Source organism: Myxocyprinus asiaticus, chromosome 33 (genome assembly GCF_019703515.2).
Source record: "Myxocyprinus asiaticus isolate MX2 ecotype Aquarium Trade chromosome 33, UBuf_Myxa_2, whole genome shotgun sequence".
In the NCBI taxonomy this organism is placed as follows: domain Eukaryota; kingdom Metazoa; phylum Chordata; class Actinopteri; order Cypriniformes; family Catostomidae; genus Myxocyprinus; species Myxocyprinus asiaticus.
The window spans coordinates 36,283,352-36,301,020 of NC_059376.1; the positions used below are offsets into that span (position 1 = coordinate 36,283,352).

At 36.9% G+C, this 17,669-nt stretch overlaps 2 protein-coding genes across 3 annotated transcripts in view; both read right to left on the minus strand.

The window, feature by feature from the left end:
* Positions 1-561: 561 nt before the first annotated feature.
* The window catches only part of LOC127423949 (netrin-G2-like), a 93,607-nt gene continuing 76,499 nt past the window's right edge, over positions 562-17,669 (minus strand). The window contains exons 6-8 of the mRNA XM_051668666.1: positions 9,839-10,006; positions 5,369-5,503; positions 562-2,519 (exon numbers count right to left, since the gene is read on the minus strand). Of these exons, the coding sequence (XP_051524626.1) occupies positions 2,302-2,519; positions 5,369-5,503; positions 9,839-10,006 (521 nt within the window). The 3' untranslated portion in view covers positions 562-2,301. The remainder of the gene's footprint in view (positions 2,520-5,368; positions 5,504-9,838; positions 10,007-17,669) is intronic.
* LOC127423951 (uncharacterized) lies at positions 12,037-15,950 on the minus strand. Of its 2 annotated transcripts, XM_051668669.1 has the most exons (4): positions 14,921-15,950; positions 14,009-14,134; positions 12,382-12,453; positions 12,037-12,077 (listed from the first exon to the last, which is right to left on the minus strand). In XM_051668669.1, the coding sequence occupies exons 1-4, from the start codon at positions 15,813-15,815 to the stop codon at positions 12,046-12,048; spliced, it is 1,125 nt and encodes a 374-aa protein (XP_051524629.1). In that variant the 5' UTR covers positions 15,816-15,950; the 3' UTR covers positions 12,037-12,045. The 2 variants fall into 2 exon arrangements, 1 of the variants encoding a protein (XP_051524629.1); XR_007894400.1 differs by lacking the exons at positions 12,037-12,077; positions 12,382-12,453 and having other exon boundaries at positions 13,890-14,134; positions 14,821-15,950.

The following is a 17,669-nucleotide window of genomic DNA, read 5'->3' on the forward strand; positions in this document are numbered from 1 at the left end:
GTGGTAAAAGCAATGCAAACGGCTCAGCACATTTGATTTTGGGTCTGTGGACATAAATATGGCTGAATCACCTTATGGTACTTACCAAGGAATAAAAATGTTCTGATATTAATTACTGATATTAGCTGCAGTGACTGTAGTGTCAGTGAGATGCTGTTTCAGGCACTAAATATTCAGTACAGTAAGCTTCTATTAAAGCACCTGCCTAGTTGCATTTAAAGGGACAGTGCACCCAAAAATGAAAATTCTGTCATAATTTACTCACCCTCATTTTGTTCAAAATTGTATGACTTTCCTTCTTCCATTGGAAACAAAGCAAGATGTTAGACAGTATGTAAGGCTCAGTCAAGATGCAATGAAAGGGAATGGTAACTGAGGCTAACATACTGCCTAACATCTCTTTTTGTGTTCCATGGAAGAAAGAAAAATCATACAAGTCTGAAACGACATGAGTGTGATTGAATGATGACAAAATTTCCCATATTTTTTAGGTGAGCTATCCCTTTAAAGCACCAAAATGCATATGCAAGGACAAAGTCTGAAGAAAAACGATTCACTCACTTTTGTTTATGCTTTCTGATTGTCAGGTTTTATTCATTTATAATAATAAGTATTTGATTTACCCTGGCTCATCATGAATGTAAAGCATTTGAAAATATGAAATACATCAAAAAGCCCAGGAGCCGCTAAAGATTTTGGCATTTCTTTGAGACTCACGCAAGAAAAATTATTTGAAAAATAACCTGATATATGATGTACTGACTTTTATAGTGTATAGACTGTAGATTTAATTGTTAGACTTGGCATTCTATTTGGCAATGTGCTTTGATTGACATTGGCTGTGTTCGGAATAGCATACTTAAATATACTCTTCCTATTTCTGCACTATATAGTATGTATTCTGTGCACATTATGCAAATTTTCTGTATGTATACAATACCGGATGACTTGTTACCTTTGTCAAAATGTGCAGTGCACAACAGAGCACACTGCACCAAATCCTATTAATTTAATAGCTGCAATCCAATGTGATGAGGTCATGTGACAACAATGTAGCATACTACTGCTTAAAACATATCTTGCAAATGTGAAATAATGCCTACTGTTTTACTTACTTTTTTTTAACTAGGCAATAATGTGCAGTATTCTGTGAGTAGAAAGCTAGTATTTCATCCTGAACATAGCCAATGTGTTTCCTCCAAAGAAATGTGCATTGTAATTATTTCATTTTCTTATTATGGTTATGTGGGACTTTACAAATATATTTATATTGCATGTGTTAATAAGTAGTCCTGAATGGTCATCTTAGTAAAGGAATAACTGCAAAGATGAGTACATGCCAGTATCAAGATGGTGAGTGGGTTATATTGAGCTAAAGCTGTGCATGTAATGAACTGTTTTATGCTTTATTTAATGTTTGGTAATGGTGAGAATGGAGAAATATTTCAAACATATAAGAGATGCACTCTGCTGTATCATCAAATATAATTTTACCATGGTATGAATACCATATGCACTGCAATAAAGACTGCAATGTCTTTACAATGGTGACATTTACTTGAAACAAAAATAACAATTTTCTACAAAAAAAATATTCAAATAATAATCATAATATACAATACTTCATATCTTCATATTCCCTTTCAGATAGACATATACTATGTATTTGTTCAATATAACGTTGAAAACTCTATCTACATTCCAGAAATGTAATCTCAAACACAAGCTATAGAGACATTCGTTCTTTGTAACTAGCATTAAAACTTCTTTTCTGTAAATTTCATCTACTTGTCCAACCTCGATGGGATTTGACAATAAAATACAAGAAAAATGCAGCAATGAAAGAAAATGTAAAAACAAGTCTTCAAAAGAAGAATAACTTGGCATAAGTAGGCTTCCGTGATATCAACATTTGTCATTCGTCAAAACAAGCAAGTGCAGTGCTTGTATCGCAGTGAGCGCCAAAACTACAGGAACGCAGAAATGCCAAAAGAAATTAAACCTCATCTACTGTATATATTTGCCCCCTATCTGTAGAGTTCTGTGAGTTAGAGTGAGTTGAAACTGAACGTAAATTCTTTTGTTTTTGGTATAGTGTTCAGGTGATCAGTGATGCTAGGAGACACACATCTTGTGAAGGCATTTTTGACCTCAGCTTAGCCGCTGCCCTTTTCCAAAAAAAAGATTTCAGCACCGTTAGACTGGGTCTGTACGGGATCAGGCCGCTCTTTCTCTCTGTCTGCAGGGTTCAGCCCTTTGGTCTGCGTAGACTAGAATCGATATCAGGACTAAGATGGGTTTCTAGGCGCTGGCTTTAAGCAGGCTGTTGGCTAGAAGGCAGAGCAGCAGTGTTAGGGCGCTGAGGGAGCAGGCAGAAGCACCATCACACCCTCTCTCACCCTGACAGCGTGGCTGCTCACACAAAACGCCCTTAAACTCGGGTGGACACGCACACTTCTGGTTCTGGATGCAGGAGCCGCCGTTCTGACACAGCAGTAGCTCGTCGTCACACATGTTTGCTGAAGGAAGACAGTAAAGGAAGAACAGACAGGAGATTCTAGTCAGTGGTGTGATGTTCAACAGAGTGTGACATAAATATATGGCAAATCAAAAACTATGTAGGTAAAGTTTGTGACAAACTTTGATGCTGGCTTGAAAAAACCTGGTCTGAAAGTTTTAAAAAGTTTTAAATGAGAGAGATAGAGAAAGAAAAAGATAGATAGATAGACAGACAGACAGACAGACAGACATACTGACAGACAGATAGATAGATAGTGCCTCACTGTAACATAGATTTTTGCTTTTTTTTTTTAAAGAAAAGTTGGAACAAGTCGAAATAATTTTTTGTGGTAATCAACATTTTGCCACAAATGCTGTCGATTGATCTTAACTTGTATTATACCACGGGTCTGTTAAATGCTTGATTCTGATTGGTTGACAGACATTCTAAGGTGTGCAATTATTTTCCAGTAAACGCACGGCTATGAAGTAGTTCCAGGTCTTGACCGCATAACGGGTCCATATCACTTCGCCAAATTATTTCAGTTATTTCAAAGAGCCCTACAGGCGACCACAACAAAATAACCAATTAAAACAAAGACATTGTTTGTCATTCTTATCCGATGTACTTAACCAATGTCTATAAAATCCTAAATTTATTTAAATTTCGATTGAAAAGCGTCATTGGGCTCCCTCTCTTTCTCTCTCTCTTTTGCTCTCATCTCACACACACACCAACAGATAGAGCCCCCCATCCCCCCTCAACTTGATCAATAAAACAGTTTCTATAATCCAAAATAACTTTTAATATGTGAAACTTTTTGTGCTTCAAAGTATTTCGCCCTTATCACATAGCTATAGTGGAAAGCACCGCGCTACCCCTACCCCCTCTCTCGCACACACGTAAACTCTCAAAGTCAGCGCACCCCGTGACTCACTGGGATTGTAAGCAGTTGTTTAGCAATGGAAAAGCTGTACAAGAATGGCAACACTAGCTGCTGCTGAGACTTAATCTTATACTTTGTCAATGTGATGTTATTCCTGACGATAGCCACTTTGAACAAAGGTAATTCCACACACGATATCTCTCAGTTTCTCTCTTTTTCTCGCACGCGTGTGCGCACACACACGTTGGTGCGGCTATCCTTATGAGGACTCTCCAAAGACATAATGATTTTTATACTGCATGAACTATAGATTATATCCCCTACCCCTAAACCTAACCCTAACAAAAAACTTTCTGCATTTTAAAACTTTCAAAAAAACATCGTTTAGTATGTTTTTTAAGCGAGTTGAATTATGGAGACACTAGAAATGTCCTCATAAACCACATTTATATCATAATACCCTTGTATTTACCAGTTTGTAACCTAAAAAAATGTCCTCGTTAACCACCCAAACCCGCCCACACACACACGCAACCTTGTTAATCCAATGCCGAAAAGCAGGACATCCTCTATTGCTAGTTCTAAAGTGATGTTTTCGAATTAGCAACGATGGCTCGGACTGTATTAAAGCAAGACACTGAATCCGTGGTGGAAGAAAGTAGTTCCACTCACAAGAGCATTTTGGGGATGAAAACCAGAAAATGTCTTGAGATAAAACCCTGAACGATGTCTTAAGGTATGGTAACCTTGGTATAAGTGGAATAATTGACTCCGGACCATTGAATTATTAAAAATAATGCACACCCGCTTCAGGAAAACCACAAGTCTGATTAGTTAGAAAAGACGTAGCACATTAAGTCAGAACAGACTGAAGGTCTGTGCCAAGTTTGGTGGATGTAACTTGAAAGCTCTAGGACAAGTTATTTTTTAATAATTTTGGTTTTTGTTTAGGGATTTTGGAAAAACCCTAATAAGCCTAAAGAGTAGAATAGTATGTTGGCTTTTCTAGCCTTCCTTGCCTAAATTGCAAACATTTTCTTACTCAGTAATTTTGTATTGATTTCAAGTATAAAATTCAAAACATCCTTAAAACAAGACAGGTTTACTTGAGAAGCAAAACTGCATTAGACCTTTAAACCTTTTTCTTGTTTCAAGTAGATCCTATGGTGCGATCACGTCATGTCGGAATTACCGTAATAACGAGATTTCGACTTGTAAAAAGTGGTCACGTCTTCGTAGAGCTCGTAATTACAAGTTGTAAACTCTGAATTCTGTGAAAGCCCTGACTTGACAGTCGTGACGTCAAGTGAAAAGAATCAATATGGCAGCGGCCTCAACGGTTAAAGGTAGTGAACATTTCTGTTTAACATGCTATTTCATTATGCCATTGATGCCTGGAGCATATCTTTTTGTTCTTAAACATTTTGCAAAAGCATATAGAGGTGAATTAATAAAGTGGTAAACATTTTACTGTTATTAACAACAACGCCGTTTTAAGTGTTGCCATAGAAACAAATAACTTACAAGGTCTGAGGACGGCTCCGAGTAGAACCTCAGAGTTCCCATCTCGTAATTACAGTAATTCCGACATGACGTGAACGCACCATTATACAGAAATGATTGGGGTTTATGCTTAAAACCCTCAAAGTAAATGTATCTTGTTTTAAGGATGTCTAGATATTTTTACTGGAAAACAAGACAAAAATATTGATTAAGAAAAATATTTTTTGCAGTGTTCTATAGATACAGTACTTTTCATCCAAAGCAGGGCTCAAATATATGGGTGGCCATGATGGCAGCTTTTATCATTGATACAACAGCAAAGACCTTTAAACAACAATCATATTACTCATATCATATGTTGATCATTCACAGTTTATTTGTTGTGCATGTGGTATCATCAGTAACAGAATGTGTGTTTAATGACTAAGCTCATTTCATCCATGCCTTTGTGAGATAACAGTACAGGAAGTGTAACTTACGCACGCAGCCTTGCTTCCAGTTGTATCCAGGGAGACAGTCCTCACACCTCTGCCCAGCTGTGCCCTCTCGACACTGGCAGAAGCCTGTGTCATTGCAACGGGCATGCAGGGAGCCCAGCTGATTACAGTTACACTCTGTGTATAGAAAAATAAATACATTATTAACCATTTTGTAGATTATTTGTGTTCAAACCTTGAGAAGGAAGCCTATGATCTCTCTTAAAGGAGTCACATCATGAGGCATCTGTCTGATAAAGTCTAAGAAAGTCCATTTATTTAAATTAAGGTGTAAAAATGGCTCGTTTCGTGCTTTGCTGTCCTACTGAAGTCATATAATATTAGTTCTAAAAACCAGGAGAACTAATGATAAAATCATGAGTAAAATGTGGGCCAAAACTGGTCAAATCTTGTGCTGTTCCCAGATGTGTGTAGCACCTGCCACTCTACATATCCTTCTAAGGATCTCAAGTTCACGACGTGACTTAAGGGATGATATGATCGCTTTAATATTAAACATTTCTCGATATGCAATGATTGAAAATGACATTTCGCGTAAAAAGGAGATAGCAAAGCCTGCAGGCACATATTCATGTCTTGGCAGGATAATTGTTCAGTTTTATCAATGTTTGTATGTTCTGATGTCAATTCTATTTTTTTCATTAATTCATGACCAGTGAGCAACGGTTGTTCATCGGTCACACTGCAGTGTTAGCTCTGTGTATTCAGTGTGGTGTAATTTGTCCCTGTGGGCACCTGTCAGTCACTACACACATGATTTATGTGCACGTATGTTTCCAGCAGAGGTCACTGTATCTTTATCAAATTATTCTGATAGATTGCTTGGGGAGCTTGCTACAGTTTTAATCAGAAAACAAAGGATTGGCCTTGGGATTTTTGATTGCACTATAAGATTACACACAAGGCAGACAAAATTGAGATTGCTTTTAAAATCATCTCTTATAAAATTTTGCTTTATACTACTTTAATATGACATGTCTAAAATGTTAAAAAGGCAAGTTAAATATAAGGTTGTTTAGTTTCCTAGACCTTTAGCAAAATGAAGAGGGGAGTCTGGAAGTGAAACTATAAGATGAACGTGAGAGGGTATTCTGCATGATATTATACAGTATATTTAAATATTCATTATTTACTTGGCAAATACATCTGACCAAGCATACAGTACATAAAGTCCTCTTTAGTATTGAAACTGGGGGCAGTTGTAACATTTTCATGTTTTCATTTATAACTTGCAAGTCTACCTGCATTCTTCTGGTATAAGAAAAAGATATATGTGTAAAAGTACCATTAATAGATTTATAATGAGAAAGACTAATATTGAATTTAATACAAGAAGTCAGGGTGTTACAATTGCCATTGTTATATGGTTGGGGGCAACTATAACACTTGAAAATGTTATTTTATATTATTACTTTGATGTGTGCCTGTATTGCTTTAATACTTATTTATATTAGTGAATAGTTTGCACCATTTGTCCTCATGGTACCAACATTATTACCCAGGAAATCGACATGATGCTTCTAAATGTTCATGTACCCTGAAATCATCCCCATTCTGCCGAATATCTGACAAGCATCATCCCCATCAGACATTTTTGCATCAATTCAAATGTGTTCACTTCTTCCTCTGATAGCGTGTTGAGGGAGCAAACTCTACAACACGAGTTCTGTAATCAGGTTTACATAATTATAAGCGTGATTCAAATTAGGAATGTGCAAAATTACCAAATTCATTAACAGACTAGTCACTCAGTTGTTTTAAAGACTAGTCAGTGTTATGGATAATAATGTATAATTATGTTCCGTTATGTTCACATTGCTCCGATCAGACAAGTTTGAGAGGGATATATGGACGCTAAGTGCAGTATATCAACATAGTAACTACCGGATATTCAACATAACTACAGGCTTAATAACTATAACATCTTATTGCACAAAATTATCAAAGTTAGAGAAGTAAGAAATAAGAAAGGCTCCAATACACAGCGGCACAAAACCGCTTATGCTTATCCTGAACGCAGAATGATGCGCTTCAATGTAATCAGAGCACTTGGGAGTCTCAGGGTGATCATCGCTGTGCATTCAGAAGCCCAGAACTGCAATTGTTTATTCGAGCAGTGCCAGACAGACTGAGCTAAAGACTTTAATCTCTCCAAAGTACCTCATAAATACTGAAACATACTGTAACTCACAGCAGAGGATTTAACGTCCGACAGTGATCGTCTTGTAATGTATTGTTGATGCGGCGTTTTGATGGCTGAAACAGCAGCGGTGCATAAATGGACTAAACTTATTGCAGAAGGTTTAACTGTGCTGACTGTAGTTCACTTTAAAGCACAGTTTTGTATTATCACACAAAAACGCTCTCCAACAAGATGCATCTCTCAATTAATTTGAGAATTGCGTCTCCCATTAAAACCACCACCACTAAAAATACTCATGTTAATAGTCAACCCCACTAATCGACTAGTCAGTTGTTGGACGATTAGTCGACCACCGTGGCACATCCCTAATTCGGAGGTTGCATTTTCGCTCTAAAATTTGGCTTTATACTCCACTGACGGATAGGTTTAGTGTTGGGGTGTGGGTTAAGCTGGCTCTACACTAGCAGACTCAGAACAACTCGAATTGGGTGGGGGGTGTCACACTTAATGACGGTTTTCGCTAATCTTGCCCTCCTAGTCAGTGAGCCTGTGACATTTACCAATTAAAAACAGAGGCAATGTGTCACACTTAATGACTTCCTTTGACTTTGTTCTGTGCCTTATCACTGCAGCAGTAGTATAAATATGAATACAATCTGGCTACTCATAATCGTTATTGTATATTTAAACATTCCACCATGTACATTGAGTTCGGCAGCGATCTCCAAACACTTTTTTTTTCTTTTAAAAGTCTGTCATGATATGACATATGCGACACATACATGCTTACTCCAAAGAGCAATAAACTTCTCCAAATGCGCCGTCCATGAGCGCTTTCCAGACGTTATGCTTTTTCTGCAGAAAAAATAAAACATTTCAGTCCTCTGGCAAAAAAGCACTTTATACATGAACTGCCGAGCTGGTCACTTGCTTGGTGGCGTGTTCCCGCCCCACCCACAGCCAGTGAAAATTTCAAGTAAGCCTGATGTGTATTTTCAGTGTATCAAGGCATTAACTCAGCTGGGAGTCCAGACAGTCAAGTGATTAACATATCCCGCTGAGAGATGTTAATGGGCACTCTGTCTCCCTCTGCCTGGACAGTGATTATGTTAATGAAGCTAACACCTGAAAATCAGTGGAAAAATCAGCAGTAGAGCCAGCTTTAGGGGGTAGGGTTAATAAAAGGCAGAGGCTATTTGCACTAAGTGTAAAAAGCAACAAAAAGCATCTTCTTTGCACTAAGCGTTAGATGCTATTTGCACTCTAGAGCAAATAGTAGCAGGTACTCTTACACCCCTATTTTAATACTAACATACAGTATAATGGCATCACTGCAGCATTTTTATTGTGTTTATTTGGAGTCCCACAGACACCCTACACCAACCCCTACCCCTAAAATTAAATTAACCATGGTTTTACTACAGTAACCATAGTATCACCATGGAATTTTTCTAGTAAAATCATAGTAACCACAAAATTAAACATGGTTACTATTAACTACTATTAACAACATGCTACTGTAGTAACACCATGGTTAGTACATCAGAACTATACTGTTTCCACCAAAACACATGGTTACTACAATATTACTAGGCTACAGTAAAACCATGGTTCGTTTTATTCGGATCAAATCCTTCTCTCAACTCCCCGACCTTCACTGTGACCAAATCAATGCGAGGAATCTCTTTTATTTATTACTATAAGTAGTATTATAGGAAATATTAAGAGTAGAGGCATTGGAAAGAAGTATGTCATGGGGTGGAATTCAAACCCAGATTTCCAGCAAGACAACACACACACCTCGTTACACCCAGATCTACTACAGCTGCACATGGGGGCACATTGGAAGCCGTATTATGATTTTTTGAAATAAGAATCCTTTTTACTAAAATGTATTGATCAGCTAATAAGAATAGTCTTCAAACAAATATTTTAATGTTATAATCCTTACAGTCCCCCCAAATTTTGAAGGAATCAACATTTTAGGCAACAGAAGAAAAAAAGAGAGAAAACTTTACTGCACATGTGCTTAATAAGTGTCATCACTGTAGCTTGTTTGTGATTACAATTATCCCCTTTTGCAGTTGCCCTCGGTCTCCCTTAATATGGACTTCAAAAGGTCAGAAATTGTCACATACATGGCAGATGGCAGCGGACCAAATGTGTGACCGTATGAGGAAAGAATGAGACTGATTTCTCAATCTTTCCAAACATATCATTTGGCCAGAAAGGACAATTTCTGTGCTGTGTGGTGTGAATACGTCAAGGGAACAGTGAAAGGGGTTGGCGTGGAGTGATATATGACTGACCTATGCAAACATTTTCATCGTCCAGCTCGGCAGAAGCGTTCCGGAAGTATCCAAGGCGACAGTGCTGACAGTTCTGCCCTCTAGTGTTGTGTTTGCAGCTCACACAAGTCACAATGTTGATGAAATCAATGTAACTGCAGCGATTTGAGTGACCGTTGCACTCGCAGTCTGATGGAGAGAGAGTAGAGAGGTGTTAGTCTGTGGATCAGGGGGTGGGGGGGGTGGGGAGGGGGTCTCATGGATGAGAGGGGAGGGACATGATGTTTAGACCTTAAGGTGATTAACTAGACCTAGTCAAATGGCCTTTTGAGATTTGCTGTGAACTGCATGAGGTTGCCAGTTAATTTTTGCTAATGAAAGTAATATTTTTTTTAATGTTCCAGTTTATAAAACAATAAATATATTGTTCAAAATTAAGATCAAGTACCTAGACACTTTCTGATTGTCAAACGTTAGTGGAATATGTGATAATGTTATTACACCTGTGGTTACTCTGCAAGGATGCCTGTGTGAACTTGAGGAGAACTGTCTTCATACATCCATTCAAATGACCTTGAGATTAGTTGTTTAAAAATATTTTCATTTTAAGGTATTTGTTTCTGGGGCTTAAAGTCAAAAATGTCTAAGTGGTGTAACATTCCAAAAACAGGAAAAGAAAAAAAAAAGTCTAATAAAAAGTAGAAATTGTGAAATTTTGGGGGAAAAAAGTATTATTATTATTATTATTATTATTAATTAAGCAGTGAAACAATTTAGTTTAAAGAAAAAATATTATTTGAAAAAAATTCTTCACCAAATCAAAGTCAGACATGTAACCAACATGCAGGCAGACATTCTGTTCTTATGTGACAAATAAAACCTTTAGACCCTCGTGACTGTGAATTCAAATTTTTTTTTATTTTTTATTTTTTTTTACATTTTTATGAAAAGGCACATTTTGTTTAGGTCAAATGGAGTAACTCTAAGAAAAATTATTGATATTCGTGACTCAAAAATTCATGATTTTTGAAAAAAGAAAAAAAAATTGTACTTTTGCACATATTTGAAAATATTAAACATGAAATCAGTGATTAAGTTGTGTTTGCTCACATGTATTGAAGGTAAAAGGAAATTATTTTAATACCTTTTACTTGATGGTTTCACCACTTCACAAGTCATTAAATCATTATTATTTTTTCAATTTCTTTTTTGTAGAAAATGCTATAAATAATTGTCAAAATTCTATTAAACCAACATGGACACAAATATTATATTTCTGTAAACGTTATGTGTTTTAAACTAGATTTTTTTATTTTTTTTATTTATTTCTCATTTTTATAATCTCAGACAACCTTATTTGTAAACGACCCACTTAACTATTTTTTATTTTTTTTATTTTTTATTTTGTGTGAATAACCTGCTAGTTGGAAATTTTTCTCATGACAAATATAAATGAAAGCTTTAAGCAAAATGTATATATATATATGAACAAATGTTATACTATTTTTTTAATCCCTGAACTGTTTTATATATAGTTAGTAGCTTTTCATTATCAAAATGTTCTGGCTTGGCTTAGAGATAACTAAACTATCTCTGCACAATTTTTTAAATGTGTTTTCACACATTCCCATGGATTAAATGTGAGTTTTTATAAGTGTTTTTTTATTTTATTTTATTTTTTTATTTTTTTTATTTATTGTTTAACATAAAAGTAGTTTTCAGAAAATCAGAAGTAGTTTTGGCATCTGCAAACAAAATGACTAAACAATCGTAGGTCATAGTTTCTTAGCCAGATTTATTAAATCCACCTTTGAGGCTTAATTAACATTTTTTTAAATGGAAAGTCATCAACCAATGCTTATTTACATTGCTAACGAGCTGCAGTTAAAAGATGTTGTCTCAAAAGTCTTTTGTTTAAATTCTTAGCTGTTTGGACACTTGTGGGTTTGAATAATTGATATGATGTTTTAAAGATGCTGTCAGTGTGGGTGCCTGCTGTGTCACAGTCAGCAGTGTGGTTGGACGGGGGGCAGGAACAGCTAATTCAATATAAATGCTCAATTACTCTCCGGATTGGTGAAGCGATGGAGCAATGTTTCACAAATCATCCTGCATCTTCAGCAGACAGCTGTCTAACACACGACAGCTGAAAATGCAAAGTACTGTAGCTGGATTCTAGAAGAGAACGTCTTTTGATTATACAGCCTCAGGGGGGATCCTTCTGTTTTCTAGCAAACACAATACATCATGAGCGGCTTACCTTATGAGACAAACCACAAAACAAAACAGCAGGCACAAAGAAAGGGGAAAGACAAGAAAGGACGAAATGGAAGAAAAATTAATAACATTTAGGCAGCGATTTTTCCACAGTTTCCATATTAGTGTCGACACACATTCTTGAAAACAGAAATCAAAAAGAGAATTGTCCTTTGAAAAGTATAGCCTAGAGGAGCCCTAATGCATATAAATACATCATTCACATAAAATGTCAATGAAACTCTGCATAACAAAAAATAAATCTTGTTTTTGTCTCTATGCTATCTTGACTTAAAGTGTTGCCTTACCTTGAAATCTGATGTATGCTATCCTTGACAACTGCGTTTTTGGCCCCCCGGGGATCAAAAACTTTGCAACAACTTTGGAATGAAAGCAAGGGCTGTTAAGCTTGATGTTCGTTGTTGGAAAATAGTTGGATATTCAAAACTAATACCACTGCACTGTTGCCACAAATGACCAAACAATGCTTAAAATAACATCTTAAACCAGCCTAAAATGGTTTTCCAGTCTTAGCTGGTTTTGGGTGGTCTTTCTAGTCTTCAACTGGTTTAAGTGGTCAGCCAGCTTGTCTCCCAGCCTTACTAGATGAAGTGGCCAAAATAGCTGAAATGGCCTAAAATGGTTTGCTTGTCTTAGCTGGTTTAGGCTGGTCTTCCGGCCTAGCCAAGCTGGAAATCACCTGGTTTTGCTGGAAATCACCTAGTTTTGCGGGTGGGCCAATAAAAGTGTCTAAAACCCTTCTAAAACCAGCAAACAAAACCATTCTAACCAGCCTGGGAGACCAGCCAAGACAAGCAACTCAAACAAAACAAACAACTTAAACCAGCCTATGATGGTTTGCTGGTCTTGGCTGGTCTTTGGCTGGTCTCACAGCCTGGCCAAGCTGGTCTTAAGATGGTTTAAAAGGTCTGCCAGCAAACGAGTGTTCAAAACCCCTCTAAAAATAGCAAACCAGAGCAGCCTAACCAGGCTGGGAGACCAGGTAAGACATGAAACCCTTCTGAAAATAAATAAATAAAGCAGCCAAAGCTGGTTTGCTGGTCTTAGCTGGTCTTTGGATGGTCTTGCTGGTCTCTCAGCCTAGCCAATCTGTTGCTCAACGGGATCAGCTAGCTGGCCTCCCACCATGTGACAAAATGAAAAGTGCCCAAAACCCCTCTAGAACCAGCAAACCAGGCTGGGAGACTAGCTAATCCTAGCAAACCAGCTTAGGTTGGTTTAAAAAACAATTCAGCATAGATGTGAAACTAGACACTCTGAAAGGATGCTACTGTAGTTTATAATAACTGATACTGCAAACAAAACCCAAACTAGGAGAAACTATGGTTTAGAGTTTATATCTATGGATCTAAGATCTAAGCAGCTAAACCAATCAATACTGAAAGCTAAATCTGTGTGCCACATAGTTTGTGTCATTCTACAGTCACGCATCTAGTCAAGCTACTAACAATGTACACACTCAACACTGCAATAATATAATTTTCTCATCACTATATTAGATATAATTACCAATATTAAAATGTAACATCCTTAAAACAATAAATTTACTTGAGAAATAATATTGTGTAAGATACTAAGGCTCATTTTCAGAAAATATATGTTGAATTGATTTTTTTTTCTTACCCCATTGGCAAATAGATCTTTCTTCTTTTAAGCATAAACCCCAATACATTTTGTTAGATATATGCTTAAAACAAGAATAAACAATTTGTCAATTGGGTAACAAAAATAAACTTAATTTAATTTATATTCTCTGAAAACAAGTCATAGTATCTCATGCAATTTTTTTCTCAAGTAAATACATCTTATTTAAGGATGTTTAAAAATCTTTTTTAAAAAGTAAATATATATATATATATATATTTTTTTTTTTTTTTTTTTTTTTTTTGCAGTGTAACTAAAATAGCTTTTTACCTTTTTTCTCATATTCTTTCTTTTCATACTCTTTTTCCTTCTTTTTTTCCTTCTCTTTCTTTTCTTTGGCTTCCCTGCTTTCTCCTGTTTTCCCACCTTCGTTATTTGTTTTAATGTTCCCAATTACTGTGAACACCAGAGAGATTATGAGCATTTGGAGAACAACACATCACTTGGCATTGCTTTCCAGTTCATTTTATTCATTGTTCATATCTTGTAAATCTGGCAACAAAGTCTAATCAACATGCAACGATTTGCTCTGTGCTGACATAACAGTGGTTGCTTGAATATTAAGCAAAATTGTTTTTGATTATTGTTTCATGAAAATTAACAGTTTTAATTATTTATATAACATAAGGAACCTTTCAATAGTGTTTTCAAATGTTTAAAGAGTTAGTTCACCCAAAACGACAGAATGCAAATCTGTCGTGAGAGCGTATGGTTACTGAGACTAAACATTCTTTCTAACTTCTCTTTTGTGTTCCATAGAAGAAAGAAAGTCATTAGGATTTGTAATGACATGAGGGTGAGTAAATTATTTCAGAAGTTTTTGGGTGAACTAGTCCTTAAGTAACCACAAAAGTGTGATTGCAAGTTAGTCAGAGCGCATATTGTCACCTGATGCCAAATAGACTATTATTTATCATTGTTAATTTATCATTGTATCATTATTATTGATTTTTAAATCGCTAAAATGTTAGTGTTTAGTTCAAAAGGTCTTTAAGATTTATTCTTTAACTGTTCTACAGGCACCAAAAGACAATTTAGCATGAGCGATATGCAACACAACAGATTGCAATTTTAAAAAATACCTGTAAACAGTGACCACCCCTTGATAGTCATCATATACTTCATATACTGAGAGGGAATATACTTTTCAGATATTTCAGAACTCAGAACTGTTGTGGGTACCTGGGGCTTCAACAGCTTTATCTTTGTTCTCCAGGTTTGTAGACGTTATCTCCTCCTTAGTCTCAGTAAGAGGAAATTCACTCTTCTCTTCTACTTCAGACGGAGGTTTACTGTCAGTCTTAACATCAGGCTCAGGCTGAGGAGCAGCCTCAGGTACAGGAGCAAAGGTCTGAGGAGTTGGGACAGCTGCCTCAGGAGCAGGCACTGGGTCACTTGTTGGAAGAGATAAATCAGAGGTAGGTGGGACTACATTAGTGGCGACAGTTTCTGCACCTGCTGTGACAACTTCAGCACTATCACGTGGACCATCAGGAACTGGTTTTATTTCATCGGATACATTGGTAGCTTGGGTAACTCCTTCTGATACGGGAGCAACTGCATCAGTTGCTGGGACAATGGAACTAGTTTCTAGATCAACCATAACTATTACTGGAGCCTCCGTATCAGGAAATTGAGCAACAGCATCAGTTGTGGCTTCAGTTGCTAGTGCATTAGGGGCAGGAGTTTTACCATCAGATAAAGGAGATACAGGAACATCAGTTGCTGAGGTAACAGGATTGGTTGCTAGTGCAACTTCAGCTGCAGTTGTTGCATCAGTAGCAGGACCATTACCATCAGATTCAGGAATATCGGTTGCTTGGACAACCACATCAGTGTCTGGAGGAAGTGCAACAATACTTGGAACAAGCGTCTTCAATTCTGTATCAGTTGAGGGGACAACTGCACTCGTAACCATGGTTACTGCATTATTTGTTGTAACCATCGCAGTTGTTTTCAGTGGAGCTGTGTTGGAAACAGGTGAAACTGCAGCGGAATTTGGCTTTTGTACCGTGGTGGCCGATGCTGAAGGTGTTGTTTCAAAAGTCTGCATGGTTGCAGAAGGTGTTGTTTCCATAGTTGAAGAAGAGGTTGCTAGGATGACTATATTAACTGTCGAAGCTGGGTCAAATGCATTTGTCAGTGAACTAGTAACTTCAGGAAGAACAGGCGGTGAATTGCTTGCACCAGGAATTGCTGGGATTGTTGCAACAACCGAAGTATAAAAGCCAGATGTTGCCGTGACAGTGTCGGTTGCTGCAGTGGCTGCATCAGGTATCACATCTGGTGCTGTGGAAACTGTAATTATGTACAGACCATAAAGAGTCAGATATGTAAAATGTTCTGTCAAAACCATTAAAGATGCCAAAGGTCTGCCATTGCTGCCCTTTGGGCCTACATACTGTACATAATGGATGTTATTGCAAGCAATTCAGCCTTTTGCCACTTTTTTGCCAAAATGGGATACACTTGGCCTGACAGAATCACTACCCCCCACCCCATCACCCCAACCCCTCCCCCCCCACACACACACACACTTTTGTCCCTTTCAACCCCTCAAGGACAAGACTCGCTAGTTTTCCTGTTATTGTTTCATGTATCTAGCTCCCTCTCCATAAGTTCAATAAATTGGCCCCCTTTTTGGTCTCCCTTACCATGACCTGTTCTCTTTTCTCTTATGAAATATTTAGCAGCTGTTCATTCAATCGCTATTCAAAAATAGATCTGAAAGAATTGCGCTATGGCCTTCAGCTGAGCTTCTAATGCCACGGCATGTGCGCTTGAAAGTGATTGTGTTTCACAATAACTGAGTATTTAATGATTTATCGCCCAAGGCAGCTGGTCGTATCCGAGGCTGGGCTTGCCATTTTCATAGTTAAAGCTTCAGCGCCGTTGGGTTCGTAAGGCACAGGCGGACATGCTATAAACACCTGGTATGAGAGGCAGAAATGGTGGGATAGGTGAAGTGGTGTCATATTGTTTTAGATTACACAAACAAAGAGGAAATATGCCATTTCATCGCAGTCAACAAAACTGAACATCTGCTGTTTAGCTCATCCAATTGGAAAATTAACCTGCTTGGTAAGGGGGAAAAAATCACTCTGGGGTATAATATTAATCAGCGTCAGAAAATAAAGGGGGCGCTAAGGGCAAAAATGCAACTGAAAGTAACAAAAATGCTCCTGATGTTAAAAATATTAATTCCTATACAGTATTTAGGTATACAGGTACTTACAGTATATGTTATTTTATAAAGTACATGTTAATGTTGATTGAATTTATGGGTAAGAAGAGGTTAAAAATTCTCAATCCATTTATTCATGTTAAGAAATGATGTTTATTGGTTAATTAAATGTAAGTATTTGACATAGAAGGATGACACGGTGTATTTTTATTTGGTTAGTACAGATTTGCCCTTTAAAGGTATTAGATGCCCCTGAATATCAAAACCAGAGGGCAAAGCATAGTTCTCCCAAAAATAATTCTGCACCAGACCCCATTAACTTTTCCATTCAATAACAATGAATGGAAACTGAAGCTTTCAAGCTTCAAAAAAGATGAAAAAGAAACTTAAAAGTGTTCATACAACTCCTGCGCTATATTCAAAATCTTCTAAAGTCTTGCATAAGCTTTATGTAAGAAACAGACCAAAATTGACATTGTTATTTAAAGAAAATTTTGATATTCACGTCACTCTCCTTGGTGCGTTTATGACAATCAATGAAAGAAGTAGCGATTTCCAAATGTTATATATTCAAATGTGAATGTGAACTAATCACACTGATCCAGTTCTCAGGTTAAACTCATCAACTCGATCCGGTCGCATTAGTTAAAAAAATATTCTGGGTTCAATACAAGTTAAGCTCAATTTACAGCATTTGTGGCATAATGTTGATTAACTCAAAAATTCATTCAGACAAGTTGAGTGTAA

What these genes read in the sequence shown, in the direction of transcription:
- LOC127423951 (XM_051668669.1), bottom strand. Translation starts at nt 15,815, where the DNA reads ATGGAAACAACACCTTCTGCAACCATGCAGACTTTTGAAACAACACCT. An exon ending in TAAAGCTGTTGAAGCCCCAG is followed by an intron (nt 14,135 to 14,920) that starts GTACCCACAACA and finishes TGGTGTTCACAG; the next exon opens with TAATTGGGAACATTAAAACA. An exon ending in AGCATACATCAGATTTCAAG is followed by an intron (nt 12,078 to 12,381) that starts GTAAGGCAACAC and finishes TTGTCTCATAAG; the next exon opens with GTAAGCCGCTCATGATGTAT.